Raw genomic sequence first — 16,569 nt, forward strand, 5'->3', positions numbered from 1 at the left:
CCACGCGTTCGAAATGAGTGTAGTAATTCCCTCTATATGGTTGCATCAATGTTGTTTTTTCCTGTGCAGTTGCTTCACGTCACCCCTTGCGGTGCCCCTTCATGTTGCTATTTTGGAGTAACTGGTTAATCATGGAGGTGAACTCATTATGCGCAATTTGCACCTGGTTGTAGTTCGACGCGGTGATTTCAATGTGTAGCGGTTTGGCATCAAGCAGGAAGGTTGTCTTATTCGGCTGATTGGGGTTGGAGTACTGTCCCTTTATCTGGCACCTTGCACCAGACATGTCGGAAATGCGAGAGAGCACCTCCCGGTTGCATATCTTCAGCCGCACGTGCTGCGTATAGTCATTTATGTAGAATTCCTGCATGATGGAGTTGTCCTCCATAACATACGTGTGAGGAATAAAGGGAGAGTATTTTTTCATGTTTCGTGTCCTCATAGAATTTAGAAGCATATTCCTATGAATGTTTTCCGCTTTGGAGTTGCTCTGCAGCTTGCTATCCATTAGTTTTTTTTTCACTTCCTGCTTAACTTTGTTAAAGAGTTGTTGTCTTTCCGTTTCGTTCTTTATATGTTCGGTTGCCTTGGTGGCTTCCTGTTCGGCCATTTTTTCTATATCAGCTTCCTGCGTGGCGTCTGCATTTTTTTTGACAGTGTTCTGCTGGAGCGCCACGAAGTTGTAGGTCTTCATCAGCTCATTTATCTGCTTGGCCTTCAGCTTCAGATCCATGGTATCGTTCATTTTTATTCTCTGTATTTCCAGTTCGATTCGTTTTATTTCGCTTTGTGGGCTGGGTTCTCCCGGCGGGGGTGGTGGCGGTGGTTGTGGATGCCTCTGTTGCGGTTGTTGTTGCGGTTGCTGTTGTGATTGCTGTTGTGCTTGCTTTGGTGGAGGAACACTTCCCCCCAGGATGGGACTTTCCCCCACTGTGCCTGCCGTTGCTCCTTCTACTTCCCCGTCGGGGGCATCCCCCTCGAGATGGTTATCCGCCGCCCCGTCTTTGTCCCGCACCAAGCCGAGTTCCCTCTTCGCATTGGCCTTATCCATCTGGAGGCGTGATTTCTCATTCGGGGTAAACTTGAACCCCTTCCCTTTATACCCCTTCTTCTTCACCTCAGCGTAGTTACTACTTTGGGTATACTCCCTAACGAGTTCCTCCAACTCTATAGGCATATCAATCGTTTTGTTCATGTAATATATATTGTTCTTAATGAGGCTGTAGATGTCGTAAGCCTTTGCCTGTTCCTCCGGGGTGACAAAAGTATACGCATAACCAATTTTGTTGGATCGACCTGTTCTTCCAACACGATGAATGTAATCCTCTATGTGGTCTGGGCATTCATAATTTATCACCACAATGATATCCTTTATGTCTATCCCTCTAGCCATGACTGACGTGGCAATGAGTATCTTGTTTTTGCCCTCTTTGAATGTCTGTAGAGTGAATTCTCTGTCCGCTTGATCTTGTCCTCCATGCAGAACCAACGTCTTGTAGTCATACTTAAAAAGTTCCAAATATAGCAGATCTGCTTCTAACTGCTTGTTCACAAAAATGAGGATCAACCCGTAGGTGGTCCAGTCTCCAAGGAGTTTTAGCAATCTATAGATCTTCTGTCTGACCTGTACAACCTCCACAAACTGATAAATGTTGTTGTTCGTTTTGCCCTTTTCGCCTACAATAATTTCGATCGGTTTGTAGAGCAACTTCTTCGCTAGATTTTGTATATACGTTGGAAAAGTGGCCGATATCATGGCCGTCTGTTTGTCCTTCCTGCAGTTGTTCAGAATGTTGTGTATTTGAGACTCAAACCCGAGATCCAACAGACGGTCCGCTTCGTCCAAAACGACAAAGGAGACTCTATTCAGATTAGTTACCTTACAGTTGCTTATCGTTAGGATGTCGATTATACGACCTGGGGTACCAACTAATATTTCCACTCCTCTCTTCAGTGTGTTTAGTTGTGTACCAATGTTTGATCCCCCATAGACAGCCAAGATTCGCAGGTTTACCGCTTGGCAGTAGGGTCTCGCTTCACTCTTCACCTGTTTGCTCAGTTCTCTAGTTGGAGTAAGTACGATGGCTATTGGACCGTCATTATTTCGAAGGGGTGGTTGATGAAGAACGTGTCTAATGAGTGGAAACAAATAGGACAGGGTTTTACCACTACCCGTTTCTGCAATGGCTATGACGTCCCTCCCACACATTAACGCAGGGATCGTCTGCATCTGTATGCCAAACATTTTTTTAAAATTCTTCCTCTCCAGGATCGGTAGAATTTTAGATGGCAATCCGCATTGGTAAAAGTACTGCACTGGTCTTGGACAGTTCTTCCCCCTCACGATTATATTTCCGTTGTTCTTCCGGAAGAGGTCCACGTCGCTGTCCTTCATGTTTGTTATTTCACTTACCTGCACGTAGATGTTTTTTTTTATGGGTAGATACTCCACTTCATCGCGGTTCACTTGAAGCAGCTTCTTATTCGTTTTTTTCAGGGCATTCGTTTCGACGTTGTATTCACTGTCTTCGCTCAGGTTTTCGATCGCTTCGCTGCTGTCTGCGCTACTATCTGCCTTGCTTTCCGCATCATGGGGTGCTGACATACCTTTTTCATCGTTCTCCTCCTCGGCTTTCTTCCTCAGCGCTTGCATGAACAACCGGTGGTATTCCTCGCCGTTCTGGTCGTCTTCCAGGTCGGCGCTTTGGGGTGGCTGCTTATCAGTCTGGTGCATCTGATCATCCGTTTGGTGCATCTGATCATCCGTTTGGTGCATCTGGTCATCCACTTGGTGCATCTGGTCATCCGCTTGGTGCACCTCTTCAGTGACTCCCCCCCCTGGCTGCTTTACCCCCTCGAACCGGTGCCGGTTCTCATCATAACTGTAGATCTCCTCCAGCGTTATGGCCTGGTTTGGACCCACCGTTTCGCCCTCTACTTCACCGCAGTTCTGTTCCAAGTTTCTCATGAACACTTCGAGGGGGTCTTCATTATCGTCCCCTGGAGGTGGTTCCTCTGTGGGTTCTTCTCCGATGTCTCCCCTGCTGGGCGAATGGGGAAGCAAGTCTCGACGTGTATCACTGTCCTTCTTCCTCTTCCCTAGCATTTTCATCTTCCCCTTCTTCTCCTCCTCATCAGCAGCACTTTCCTCCTCGTCTCCGTCTGGCCTGTCTGCCACAAACACGTCCAGGTCGAATTTCCTGCCGGCGCTGCTGGTGGACTTGTTAAGGGTAAACTTGGTGGCCTTCGTGTTGACCTTCGTCTCAACCTTAGGGCTTGCCTCCTCGTTGCCCCTGTTCATGATCCTCTGCGCGAACCGCTTGAGTCGCTCCAGCCTGGAGAGCTTGTTCTCTTCTTCGTGGTTTCGCTCGTCCCCCCCTTGGACAGCGGTAATGGCCGTAACGACCGCTGTTCCATTTTTATCTCCCCCCTTGGGTCGTTCACCACCACCCTCATTGCTTCCCCTTTTCTTCTTATCACTTTGTCTGTCTTTGTGCACCTCCTTCACCGTGCTGTTACTGCGCTCGTCTGACGAGGAGTTGCTTTTTTTTTTCTTCTTCTTCGAATGCTTTTCCGAGGATTGCTGACGATGGAGGTCTTCCCGTTCGTTCCTCCTTCTGTCACTACTTCCGTCGTCACTTCTCTCCTCACTGGTGCTGCGTTTCCTTGACCTCCTCCTTTTCGCAGCGTCTTCTGGATGCCTTCCGCTGCTTACTCGGTGCCTGCCTCTGCCATTTCTGCGGTCTTTGTGTTCGTCTTCTTCGTCACTGCTGTTGTGGAGGTGTTCTTTCCTCTTGGATTTTTTGGGGCGCTCCTCGGGGGACCTGTCTCTGCGGTGGTCCCTGGAGCGGTCACGGGATCGGTCCCTATCCCGCTCTCGTTGGTTATATTTTTCTCGATCTCGATCACGCCTTATCCGGTCACCCCACTGTTCCCTCAGGCGCTCCCTATAGGATTGCATATCCCTACGATAGTTTGCTTCCTCCTCGTCATCGTCGTCTTCCAGCGGCCTGGCTCTTTTGTGGGTCCCCTCCTCGTGGTGCTCCTTCTTCCTTTCATGGTTATCATATCGACTGTTGCTTCGCCTCCGCTTGCTGCTACTGGAGATGCTGTTGTACTTGTCCTTTCTGTAATGGTCGTAGTAGTCACTCATCTTGGGGGAAGTCTACATGGGGGGCGTCACAATTGTTTGGGTGGTCCTTGTCACAGATGAGCGTGTGTTCTTCTTCCCTTGGATGGGATACTCTCTCTCTCCTGCTCGAAGCGGCAAGCATGCAGAGGTATCTCCGAACTGATCAACGGTTAGAAACAATTACTTGCAAACAAATCAGGGCGTGTTCATCACACGTCCACGGTTAGGTGAGAAAATCACTTCCCCAGGCAGCTGCTCAGGTGCAGAAATCAGCACAACACACACGTGTTGTTTGTGCGAATCGTTCATGCAAGGATAGGGAAGCCAATAGCAGAAAAAAAAACACCTTCACATAAATGACCATACAGGGGAGCTAATCCCCATGTGGCCATGAGAGATGACGTAGTTCCAAGAGGTACTTCTCTCATGTCATCCCACATAGGGTCATCTTCATTTTCCGTTTCTTTTTTTTTCTCCTACTTTACTAAAGAACGATGATAATGGTGGTGTATATTTATGCAAACGCAGGGGTATACTCGTATGGTACATATTTCCACCCGTCGCCGCGCAGGTTAGGGTAATCATTTTTTTTTTTTTTTTTTTTTTTTTTTTTTTATGTTGTGAGGACCGCTACCTGTAGTCAGCGTAGTGCGAAGTACGTTACTATTTTTTACTGCCTTTCGGCGAGTTCGCTTTTTTCACGTCGACATGGAAGAAGCAAGTCAATAGGTTCACACATGCACGAACTGCAGAACGTTTGTGGTGTCGTGTTTAGGCCCCTCCTACGCGCGTTAACTGACACTACATAGAGAGAAAAAAAAAAGCAAAACAGGGAATATATATAAATAACGCCGTCATTGTTTGGTAGGACGTGCATCCCATATCAGATAAAAAAAAAAATGCATAGAGGAGGAAATTCTCCCTTTTTCACCACTCCGATGTATGCCTTTTCCCGACGTGGCATTTACATACATTGGGCACATTTGGGTATTTTTTTTTTTCACCTCCCCAGGGAGCAAGCTAAAATGGGAGTTGCTTTTCCTAACCATCCGCAAAATGCTGCAGCGGAAAGTTGTTAGAGTGACAAAAAAAAAGTGAAGACGTTACGTGTGATGCGCCACAAGGAAGTTCCCTTTGGTGACTCCATCGGAAATGCACAATTCGGCTCAAATCCTTTTTGCTAACCGTCTTCACATCAAATGCGAAAGAAAAAAAAAATTAATTAATGGACGGTCTAGCAGTTTGCTTTTGTAGCTTTGCTGAGAAATGAAAAACAAAAAGGGGGGGGCGTACCGTTAGGAATGGAGAAAGGGCCAACCACATTATTCTGCACCCCCCCCTATGAAAAAAAAAAAAAGGCACACCAAAAGCAATTATACACAAATGACGGAACAATTAACAGAAAAAAATTGAATTAACTTTAAAGAGAGAAAACATACATGTGTGCACACGCCGCGAAAACGACTCTTCAGTTGCCGAACGGGGGGAAGTCAGTCCCCCCAGATGGACTCTGTGCTCGTTGCACGTGTTCTTCCAACTATTCCCACTTGTCTTAAACATTACAAACAAATGAGAGGTGCCTGTGTGTGTGGGAGGATCCAAAAGGAGGGAAGATATGACAACACTCCGAGTTACTGCTGGTTCGTCTTTCACAAAATTGGCGCTGCACCACGTTTTTCCTTTTTTCTGCACGTTGTTACATGTGTCCTTCCGGTCGGTGGGTATGTTCACCTCTCCACAATGATCCCCTTTTTGTTTCCCTGCAAATGTTTCACGTGATTGATGAGCTCCTCCCCCTGTGGCGTTTTTCCCGCACACCTTCGTTGTCCGTTTCACTCCTCCTCCTTTTCCTCTTCTCCTTCTTTTTCACGTTTGGTTTGTTGCGGTCCCTGCTGCTGTGACGACGGCGTTCCGCTTTGTCCTTGTCCCTCCGTTTTGCGTGTTTGCGGGATCGCTTCTCCTCGTCGTGGGGTCTTCTCTCCTCTTTGCGGGATCGTCTCTCCCGTTTGTCCCTTCGCTTTTCGCGTTTGCGCTTGTGCTTCCTCTTCTTCTTCTTCTTCGTTTCGCGTTCCGAGTCTTCACTGTCCCGCCCATCATCACTGCTGCCTTCGCTACTGTCACTATCGCTGACGATGCCCAGGTTGCGGCGCTCCTTCAGGTCGTCCTCCGCCTCCTCCTTTATGTCGTTCTGGAAGTTTAGCTTTTCCAGGCTTATCAGATTTCTGCACTGGTAGGGCAAGTGACCTATATGATTGCACAGGGTGCACGCCCCGGGGATCGTAGCGGAAGCAGTGCCGGTTAATCTGGCCAAACTGAACAGGCTCTTGGCCTTCTCATTGATTTCTTCATTCGTCTCTTCCTTTTTTTTCAGCTCCCTTTTGCTTATCTCCTCGACGGACGCGTAAGGATCATACCCAACTGAATTTTTCCATATGTCTGATGTTTTGAGGGAGGCCGAAACGGGGAGTCTGTTGTCAGGGGGCATCCTGACTCTCCCAGCTTTGCTTGGCATGTTTTCTCCAAAGCGAAGGAAGGAGGGGATTGAAAAGGAAAGGTGGGCTAGCCCTGGTGGAATTATGTATACCCCCTTTACATAGTATCTCCTGGATGCGGGAATTCTCGTCCCGCAATGCTAGCGGGATCGCCTTTTTTTTTCTGCTTTTAAAAGGTGAGGATTGTGAAGAGAAAAGGCGTGTTGTTTGACAAGCATACTAAGCATTTGCTCGTCCTCGGATTGGAAGCGTTTTTTTTTTTTTTTTTCTGGAGGTACCCACTAGCGGGGTCCGCAGGGATGTAAATGTATTCATAATACAGGCATGTTGCTACATTTGCCTGTTTTTTTTTTTTTTTTTTTTTTTTTCTGCTGTGCAGGTTGCCAACTAGGTGCGAAAGGAAAATCCGCGGGGAGAAAAAATCGGCGCGTTGTTCCCGCGTGGGGGGAGGGGGCGTGCGTGTTGCCCGAAAAGGAGAAACAACAAAAAAGAAAAAAACAGGCAAATGTAGCAACTTGCGTGTATTATGCATACAATCACGTGTGCACATTTGCATTATTTTATTATTTATTATTTTTTTTTTTCCTCTTTTTGTCGATATGCCCACGAAGGATAGTTGGAAGGACTAGACAAAAAGGGGGTAGAAGAACCACGTGCAGGGCCATCGCAGCGGCAATGCGAACTGGACCAGAAAAAAATTAACTCCACAGGGATGGGACGAACTGCGTTGCCAGTCAGCTGTTTCAGCAGTCGTTTCAGCAGCCGTTTCAGCAGTCGTTTGAGCAACCCGTCTGGAGTGACCGCCCGAGTGACCGCCTGAGTGACCGCTTCAAGATGAATGCACAGGGCGAAGAGGAAAGCGAATCTGAGAAGTACATTTTCAGCTTCGCGCCGAAAGTGAGTGCCGGGTTAGACCATTTCGCATGCGTTGGGTATTATAAGAACAAGCCAACTGTGTTCTGCTGGGGAGGGAATACGAGCAACCAGTTAGGGGTAGGTATTAACACAAGGGAGTGCAAAGAACCCACACCGGTTCCATTCTTCGAAGATTTGTTTGTCTCCTCTGTGTGCTGTACCTATTACTGCACATTCGTTTTAGCTAAGAGGAATGCATTCGATGTGGGGTGTTCTGTGTACTCCTTCGGGAAGGGCAACAATGGGTTGCTGGGGTTTAGGAAGAAGAGGATTGTTCCTTCGAAACGGGTAGATACGCATGCGGGGGGGAAGGAGAAGCTACTGCAGAAGCTGAACAAGAAGGTGGACCAAACGTTGTTGGACGCGTTTGGGGTTAGCAAGGGGAGGGAGCCATCTCCCCCAGTGGGGCATAGTAACAACCGTAGCGATGGTAGCAATGGTGGTGACAGTAGCCGTGGTGGTGACAATAGAAGTGGTGGTGATCGTAGCGGAGATGACTTGCTCCACTTTGACGTAGAAAACATTTCGAGTGAAGAGGGTTCTGTTGGGGAAGCAGCTCTGGGGGAGGACCCCTCTGAGAAGGCAGACTGGTTTACCCCCGTACCCATGAAGGTGAAGTTCCAGGAACGCACGAAGATTAAATTCATATCCTGTGGGGATATGCACACATTGGCAATATGCACCAGGGGGTACCTGTACGGCTGGGGGAGTAACGCCTTTGGGTGCGTCGGGAATGGAACAAATGCGAATGTATACGAACCGGTTCGTATCTCTCTGGAGGGAAGAAAAGAAGCGGGTGTAGGGGATCAGCTTGGAGGAAGTCAAAGGGTGAATCATACTACCTTTCCGAATGAACCCAACCGAAACGTCATCATTCACTGCTCCGCCGGGGGAAAGCACAGCCTGGCATGCACCCTCCGTGGGGACATCTACAGCTGGGGTTATGGGGCAAACGGGCGGCTCGGGTTTGGAAATATTCAAAGTTACAACAGACCACAGCTGGTGAAGGCGCTCCACAAGAGGAAGCGAATCATTTATGTCTGTGCAGGGAAGTCTCACTCAGGGTGCATAGATGCAGAGAACAATGTATACACATGGGGGAATGGAAAATATTTTAAGCTCGGTCATGGAGATGAGAACGATGTGTTAATTCCGAAGAGGTTGGAATATTTGTGTTCCTCCAGGAAGACGTTCATGCTATCCTTTGGTACCTTTAATTCCTTAGCGTTAAGTGCAAAGGGGGATGTATTCCTGTGGGGTGTTTTTACGCAAGTAAAAAGGGGATCCTCTTCCTACACGTGTAAGATCCCAAAGAAGGTTAATACGAATTATAAGTGCTTGTCTGTGCATGCATCTGTGTACTTATCGCTCGGGGTGACTGTGGTAGGGGATCTAATCGTGTTGGGAGATTGCAGTCGAATCATTGCACCTGGAGGGAGTGACGGCCCCTCCAATGCAATGTTAAAGGGTAAGCATGGAGGAGATTCGGACTCTGCAGACAGCAACGTAGATGTGCTGAACCACCTCATTGGAAGGGAAGCAAACTGGATCGATCACCTGAACAGGAACAACGAATTCCCAGTTAGGTATGTAAAGGAGTTACGAGGGAAGGTACACATAAAAGATATCCTTAGGACGTTCTACATGCTAGACAAGGAATCCTCCCCCTCTAGGGGGGGTGAACAACTCAGGTGGGATGACGAGAGAAACCTCTATGGTGACGATGCAACGGAGGGAACGTTTCCAAAGAAAGGACTCATCATCAGATCTAAGGTTAAGATGATCGATGGAAGTGAACACTTTAGTGTGTTCCTGTTACAGAGTGGGAAGATATACACTTCTGGGGTTAATAAAAATGGAGAGCTAGCCAATGGAGAGTACAACGTAGGGAAGAAATTTTCCATTCCTATTACGGTGGAAGTATGTGTGAACAGAATAGTGAAAATAGCATGTGGATATAATTACACCTTAGCGTTGAATGAAAGGGGGCTAGTCTACGGATGGGGGAAGAACGATAAAAGCCAACTCGGCATAGGAGTAATAAAGGACTGCTACGAACCAGTGCACATAAAATCGCTGAGCAAAGTCATCGATGTGTATGCGGGACATGACCATAGCGCTTGTATAGTGAACAATACATTCGATGAAAATGCACTGAAAGAGAACTCCAACGAGTTTGACCTGGAGGAGGAAAACCTTCTCCAACAGGGAGAGTTATACACCTGGGGGAATGCAGAAAGCGGGAAGGTAGGACTAGGGGCGGACTACACACAGGGGGCCATACTCCTTCCAAGAAGAATTAACCTAACGAACAAGGTACACAGATGTTCCCTAGGGAATAGTCACACGTTAATATTAACCAATTCGAATGAGTTGTACGTATGTGGTAGTGCAATTAGTGGGAAGTTAGGTCTAACGGATGTCGGTACAAGTTACATGGTCAGTTCGCCGAGGAAGGTTTACATAGATCCCAGCATCTACGTCAAAGAAATGGTTGCAGGAGCGACCTACAGTATGGTACTCTCCATGGATGGGTTCATCTACCTATGGGGGGAGTTCATAAAAAATGAAGTGTCTTCCGAAGTACCAATGTTGTATTCGCAGATAAGTAACGTCAAGCATATCATCGGTGGGAAGGACAAACACGTTCTGTTCCACACGTATGACAATAAGCTTTTCGGATTGGGTGACAACACACACATGCAGATACTGCATGACGTGAAGGAGACAAGCATACGTGGGAGACCCAAACTGATTCCCTACTTTATGAGAGATAGAAACATAGAAACAGCATACTCATTTAAGAACGCAACCTTCGTGCAGTTGGAAGGAACCTACGATCTTTTCGCATGGGGGTATACCTCCAACTGTCATCTAGGCATAGGGGTGACAAACGCAACTCATTTGAAGCAACCGAAGAAGGTGGTCAAAAGCTGGGTGACGTATGAGGAAGCAGAGCCAGGCGGAGACAACGACAGCGATGTAGAAGCAGAGCAGGGTCTTCTAGGGGGGCCGCTCCATCCAACCTATGGTGGCGGCTTGGCAGACGAAGTAGAACTGGTAAGGAGGAGAGTTCTGAAACGGACGCAGTTCGAGGACGACCTCATTTGTGCTTCCCCCTACCAGGAAGAAGAAGTGGAAAATATGATAAAACGAATACAGGTCATGCCACATCTGCTAAACTGGGATGCAATACAGATGCTACTAAAGAAGGAGAGATACACCAACAGTATACAGTATGTGCGTTCTTTCGAGAGAGACCTAATAGACATCTACACGAAACATATGGAGGTTCTCCTAAATTTGCATTCTCAAGAGAGGAAATACAACGAATTGCTTCTGACTTACCAACACTACGTCCTCTCAAATGTAGTCTTCCTAAAAGAGGAGCGTCCTTCCATTATGTTCTCCCAACACACACAGTTGTTAGATTGCAACAGGGAGAAACTACAACGATTCGTATACATCCTTCAGCAGCAGCCACTGTATCTGGTTATTCTCTGCCGGATTCATAATTGCAAGAATGTGAAGTACGGCAGTGCGGCCTACGCATATCACGCTTATGAGTATGGTGGGCAAGGGGAAGTCAGCCAAGACTACAAGCAGTTGGAGAAGCAGCCTAACCTGCCTGAGCAGCCTGACCGGGGTGACCGCCGTGCCCCCCAAGACAAACGCAACTTCTACCTCAGCAGCACCCGCATCCTCTGCTCCTTCATTTTCGACCTCTACCACGACCTACGAGACGAACGCGTTCGAACCATCTTTACAATTTTTCTCATCAAGCTTGGTGTGGAGGAGATAGACAACTGCTTACACGTGGAGGCCCTGTTCAGGGAAGACACCTCCATTTTTTTCCTCCTCATCAGGATGCTATTCCTAAAGAACGAAATACTGGCAGGCTTCGCACGGTGTCTAGCCGACATGGGCAACGCTAACTCGTTCGTGAGGTTGCTCGACTCTCTGTCACGTTGTGTCCCTGGGGGGGAAAACGCACAATTGGCAAAGGGGGCAGCACCACTCGTTTTGGATTCTTCTCCAATAATGGAACCCACCACAGGGGATGGATTCACTGGTGACTCCCTCCCCCCTGCTTCGATCAACCGGGATGCACTCGCTCGGGCGTCACTCAATACTGTTCCGCCGAAGAGACAAACGGTGAGTGCCCCCCCGCAAAACCGCTTCATCGACGAAGCGAACGACCCGCTAGACAAGGAGTTTGCGGCCTTCATGAAGGGAAAGCTTTCAGAGAAGACAGACCCACTCAATTTACCCATTAACATGTATAGCGAGTTGAAACCCGTTCAGTATAGCCACTTGGGGGGAAAACTTATTGATCATCCGCAAGGAGTAGTCCCCCCGCCAACGGGGCAGAACCTAAATGAACCCACGCCAGCTAGCCAAAAAAATGTCCTAGTAGAAGTAGATATGGTGCACGTCTTCAGAGAGTTATGCAAGCTGTTCGAAAAAATGATTTTTCCAGAAATTTTTCAAACAGTTGTAAAAAATCTGTTTAAGCATCTATCTCTATGCGAGATGAACAGCTACAGTGAGAACCTCTCACAAAATAGGATCTTCTATTTCAGTGGGGAGCACTTTGTGTATGTACCCTTTTATCATTTGCTGCTCATGGGTATCTTGCATCCAATGTTAGGGAATGTAGATAAGCTGGCAGAAAAGTTCTACTTCCCCGTTATTCCCCCCCACGTCACGAATTTGTGTAAAAGGGTATCATCTATGTTGGAGGTTTTTTGTATAAACAGATATGACTGCTTGTCGAGGTACAATCTTAGGGAAAGTTTTGTCTCCGTGAAATTCATCCTTGAAAGAACCTTCTGCTCCATGGTTACAGTGACTAACATGCTCTGCAGGACGAAGGAAGACGTTTACCTCACCGCGTATATTAATCTGTTCAGTTACCACCTGAGCTTCAGACCTTGCTATGTATACTTGAAGGTCTTCCAGCTGTGCCATTTGTTCAATCTGTTTTTTCGATTCCAGAATTATCTGTGTCTGTCCTTTGATGACCCCGCAGTGGAGATCGTGAACGAGTTCTTCTCCTGGCAAGGGGGGGGAAACGTGCGAAGCAACGTAGAAAACAACGCAGCGCAAACAGGACGCAACGTGGAAGGAACGGCAGGCAACATCAGAGACGACCTGCCAAGCGAAGTGACCCGCAAAATGCCCGCCAACGATGCAGCGCCCCGAGAGCGCAAGGCCAAGCAGAGTGGGAACTTCCTCCTCAGGTTTATGACAAGGGGGAAGAAGGAGAAGCGGCATCAGCAATCTGTGCAGCCCATGCAATCTGTACAACCTGTGCAGCCTGTGCAACCGCAAACGAAGACCCAACATGAGCGGCGCCTCATTTTCTCGGAGACCCAAATTGATTTGTTCGCACAGTGCAAGCTGGTGTATAACATCCAGCTTGACACACGCTTCCTATTAGAGGAGAAGAACATGAGCATTTGTGAATTTACGAGGATCCCCATGCCACAGTCCATGTGCTACCGGAAGAAGACACGCATACGAAATAGGGAATATCTTTTCTCCATCATCCAGGAGTACAAGCAGCCAAGTGATGAAGTGTATATCGTTAGTGAGTGTCTACGAGGGTGTCCCCTCCTCGAACCATGCATAGACACCTCCACGTTGTTAGCCAAATTGAAGGCACTCAGAGCGAATTTCCTTTCCCTGGCTCAGCAGAAAGAGGCAAATTTAGTAGGCCTCATAGACAAAGCGTTAGACATTTTTATGTCCAACGAAATGGTGCACGTAAGTCATCAGGAGAACATCCCGCCGAATTTGTATACGCACAAATTTAAACTGAACCATGCAGGGCAAGCGGGACAAGCGGGACGAACAGAACAAGCGGAACAACCCTTCGAACGCTTTTTTATCTCCCAACGTGGCAACGATGGCAACTCCTTTTTCTTCCTAAAGTGGAGAAACATCGCAGTACAAATTTGCCTGGATATTTTAAAAAAAAAAAAACACCTGAATTTTTTGCGAAAGTTACATGAACGGCAAGGTAAAATTGAGGAGCTAATTTTTATGCACCAAAATGAAGTGAGGAAAAATATAGACACTGTGAAGAGGGCGTTGATCTTCGTTTCGAAGTTGTTCATTGAGAGACCCATACTTGTTCATGCTAGTCTCTTTGGAAAAAATTTATTTTTCGTAAAAATGAAAATGGATAAAAATTCTCGCAGACGAGAGAGGAGTAACTTTTTTTCCTTTTGCAATACGTCCACTGTTCATGTGTATTCGGTGAAGAGGCTACTTCAGGATGGTGTGTTGGACAACCTGAGTGAGATGTTACTGCCCGTGGTGGATTTACTCTCCCTGGAAATATTCTTCGACATTGAAAACGCGCTGAAGCTTAGCTTGGTGCTCGTGGGAGGAGAGGAGCGCAAAGTCCTGCACGTGCAGACGTTCCGGGGCAGGGACATTCAGCGAATGTATAGTCTCTCCCCCTTCATTTCGTATGGACTTTTTCCGTATAATAGGGAGAGCCTGTGCTCGCTCCGCGCTCTCCGCTTTGTGCACTTGCTGCACGACTTGGTCATCGACCTGTACTAGCCGGCAGTGCGTTCCTTGTTGTGTCTGTTTGTTTTGTCATTCGTCTGTCGTATCGTTCGTTTGTCGTGTCGTTCCTTTTTTTTTCGTTTTTACCGACTCGAGGGTGGCGCCGTTTCCAGTTACGTCCGCACGTCAGTTGTCGTCATTGTTGTACGTCTCGTAGTTGACGTCCTCGTAGAGCACGTTGGCGTCGTCCATTTCGAGCGTCTTGATGTGGGCCAGCAGTTCGGCCTCTTCGGCGTCGTCCCCATCCACGTGCGGGTCATTTACTGCGTCGTTCGTTGCGTTGTCTGTTGCATCGTCTACCGTCTCGTTTGTTGCGTTGTCTGCCGTCTCGTTTACCGCTTCGGTGGGTGCTTCCCCCCCGATGACCTGCGCCAGAGAGGTGCCCTCCCCGTCAATTTTGTCACCAAAAAAGGGGTCGTCAGTACTCTCCTCGTATAATTCAATCCCCTCAGTCATGTCTGCACCTTGGGGGTTCTTCTCACTAGTGGGTTCTACATCTGCTTGTTTTGAATTCTCGTTGGTGGAAGCATCTTCCGTTGTTTCGTTCTGCTGGGCGTCAGTGGGTGAGTTTTTCCCTCCCCCGGTGACGACGCTTTTGATTGTCATTTTTTTTAAAGGCTTGTTTAAGCATTGCGGGGGAATGTATTTCACCTTCTCTTTTTTTTTGCAGAATATTTTGTATTCGTCCTTCAGGTCTTCATTGTTGTAAAGTTTGTCACAAAAGTAGATGCACCTGATTCGTATGCTGGCATTTATCTGTACTTCGATGGTCTCCTTATACTTTGTTCGAAAAGCTTTTTCTGTGTACTCCTGGAGGTTTATTTGAATTATGTTCCAGCCTTCGTTCAGGATCATCGGCATGGTGCACCACTTGTTCGACAGTCTCGTCACGGTCTGCAGGGCGGGTGCGTTACCGTTCCGCATGTAACACCGTATAGGGTATGTAGCAGCGCCCTTATAGGGGGACAACCTCGGTGCGTGCCCCGTCGTATGGGCAACCCACCTGAAAATTGGAAATGCGAAAAGTCCTCCTGCATTTCTTGTCGTCCATTATGCTTATGCGGAAGGAAAAGTATTTGTTCATCTGAGGTGGGGGGGGATGCCAAATGTGCGAAAGGTGCAACAGGTACGACAGGCACGATATGAGAGAGTGACTTAGCAAAGCAGACAATGCAGGGTCAACCCTACTCTCCTGGTAACGCTGTTTCGCGCCTTACATTTTTCACGATGAGGACGATAAAGGGCAGGCTAATACCCAGGGAGGAAAACTTTTCCGGGGCCGTGTAGATATACGAGTCGGACGTATTTTCTGACATTATTTCAATGGCACTTAGCTTGATGGTGTCGTCCAAAACTTTCCGGACACACCCCTTCTTCGTCCTTGTCTTCCATAGGTCCAGTGGTTTGGAGCTGCAGTGGGGGGGGGCATACTCATATGCATCTGCATTTGCATCTGCATGTGTGGTGGTGGGAGCGGTGCCTCTACACCGTTTGCTCTCCCAAACAGTTTTGCTGCACCGGGACGATTCCTTACCCCGCGCTCAGCAGGAGGGACAAGATGTTCGGCTGGTATTTATTCCGGTACATGGTGGGCAGTAGATATGCGGAGAGGCAAAAAGGGACGAACCGGAAGGAGAAGAAAGCACACTACTGATGAGACAATAAGTTAGTGAGGGAGTGCCTGCTACTGTCCACTTATCGGTCTGCATACATACGCACGTGGGAGAGCGACTCTCTGCTGTGCGAGGTGTGGCTTATTGGCAGCACCTTATCGAGATGCACTTCTACCATACCCTCAATTTGCCTTCCCTTCGCGAAAAAAAAAAATAAAATAAAATGCGCGTCTCTGGAGAGGCGTGTCTACAGGAGGAGAAGCTACGTATTTTTTTTTTTTTTTTTGAAAAAGTGCTAAATCGCGGGGGATGCGCGGGATGGCTCTCAAAATGGGTGAACAGGGATTCATCACTTCGCCCTCCCAAATGACGCCACAACTTTTCGAACATACCAAAACTACATTATTATTAGTTCCCCGAGTGGGAATTCTACAGGTAGGGAAAAAAGAAGGACCTTAACGGGAAGGACTCGGATATGGCTAAGCACACCCCTCTCCCTTCTCAGACAATTCTTTTCCAGTTCGTGCGTATTACAACTGAGCAGTGACTACCATCCCTTTAAATAAACCTGATCAATTGGACGAGTTAGAAAAGAAAAACTACCTACCGTAGATAACTGCAAAGTGAGGTGGGTGGTTGAACAGATGCCGAAGCATGTGCATGTCTGTTTGGGTGGTCTCTACAAATGGGTTCTGCGCGCAAGTGCCCGCTCGACTAACCAGCGGTGGCGGGCTCAAAAAAAATAAAATAAAATAAAAAATAATAAAAAAATAAATAATAATATTTATAAATAATTATTATAATAATGGTGATACGCAGAGGGACGCACCCCCCC

At 47.6% G+C, this 16,569-nt stretch overlaps 4 protein-coding genes across 4 annotated transcripts; 1 reads left to right on the forward strand and 3 right to left on the reverse strand.

Annotated features, from left to right (window-relative positions):
- Nucleotides 1-79: 79 nt before the first annotated feature.
- Nucleotides 80-4,153, reverse strand: PCOAH_00030900 (ATP-dependent RNA helicase; the record flags this gene model as incomplete). Its single annotated transcript, XM_020059890.1, has 1 exon — nucleotides 80-4,153. The coding sequence occupies one exon, from the start codon at nucleotides 4,151-4,153 to the stop codon at nucleotides 80-82; it is 4,074 nt and encodes a 1,357-aa protein (XP_019915485.1).
- A 1,197-nt stretch (nucleotides 4,154-5,350) lies between these two features.
- PCOAH_00030910 (Uncharacterized protein) lies at nucleotides 5,351-6,644 on the reverse strand (the record flags this gene model as incomplete). Its single annotated transcript, XM_020059891.1, has 2 exons — nucleotides 5,351-5,391; nucleotides 5,951-6,644. 2 exons carry the CDS (start codon nucleotides 6,642-6,644, stop codon nucleotides 5,351-5,353), a joined length of 735 nt encoding a protein of 244 aa, XP_019915236.1.
- An 814-nt stretch (nucleotides 6,645-7,458) lies between these two features.
- Nucleotides 7,459-14,115, forward strand: PCOAH_00030920 (Guanidine nucleotide exchange factor; the record flags this gene model as incomplete). Its single annotated transcript, XM_020059892.1, has 1 exon — nucleotides 7,459-14,115. The coding sequence occupies one exon, from the start codon at nucleotides 7,459-7,461 to the stop codon at nucleotides 14,113-14,115; it is 6,657 nt and encodes a 2,218-aa protein (XP_019915292.1).
- A 132-nt stretch (nucleotides 14,116-14,247) lies between these two features.
- Nucleotides 14,248-15,708, reverse strand: PCOAH_00030930 (Transcription factor iib; the record flags this gene model as incomplete). The annotated part of the gene is made up of 4 exons (XM_020059893.1): nucleotides 14,248-15,015; nucleotides 15,125-15,205; nucleotides 15,339-15,531; nucleotides 15,656-15,708. 4 exons carry the CDS (start codon nucleotides 15,706-15,708, stop codon nucleotides 14,248-14,250), a joined length of 1,095 nt encoding a protein of 364 aa, XP_019915384.1.
- Between the last annotated feature and the right edge of the window lie 861 nt (nucleotides 15,709-16,569).

This window comes from Plasmodium coatneyi, chromosome 10 (genome assembly GCF_001680005.1).
Source record: "Plasmodium coatneyi strain Hackeri chromosome 10, complete sequence".
Classification (NCBI taxonomy): domain Eukaryota; phylum Apicomplexa; class Aconoidasida; order Haemosporida; family Plasmodiidae; genus Plasmodium; species Plasmodium coatneyi.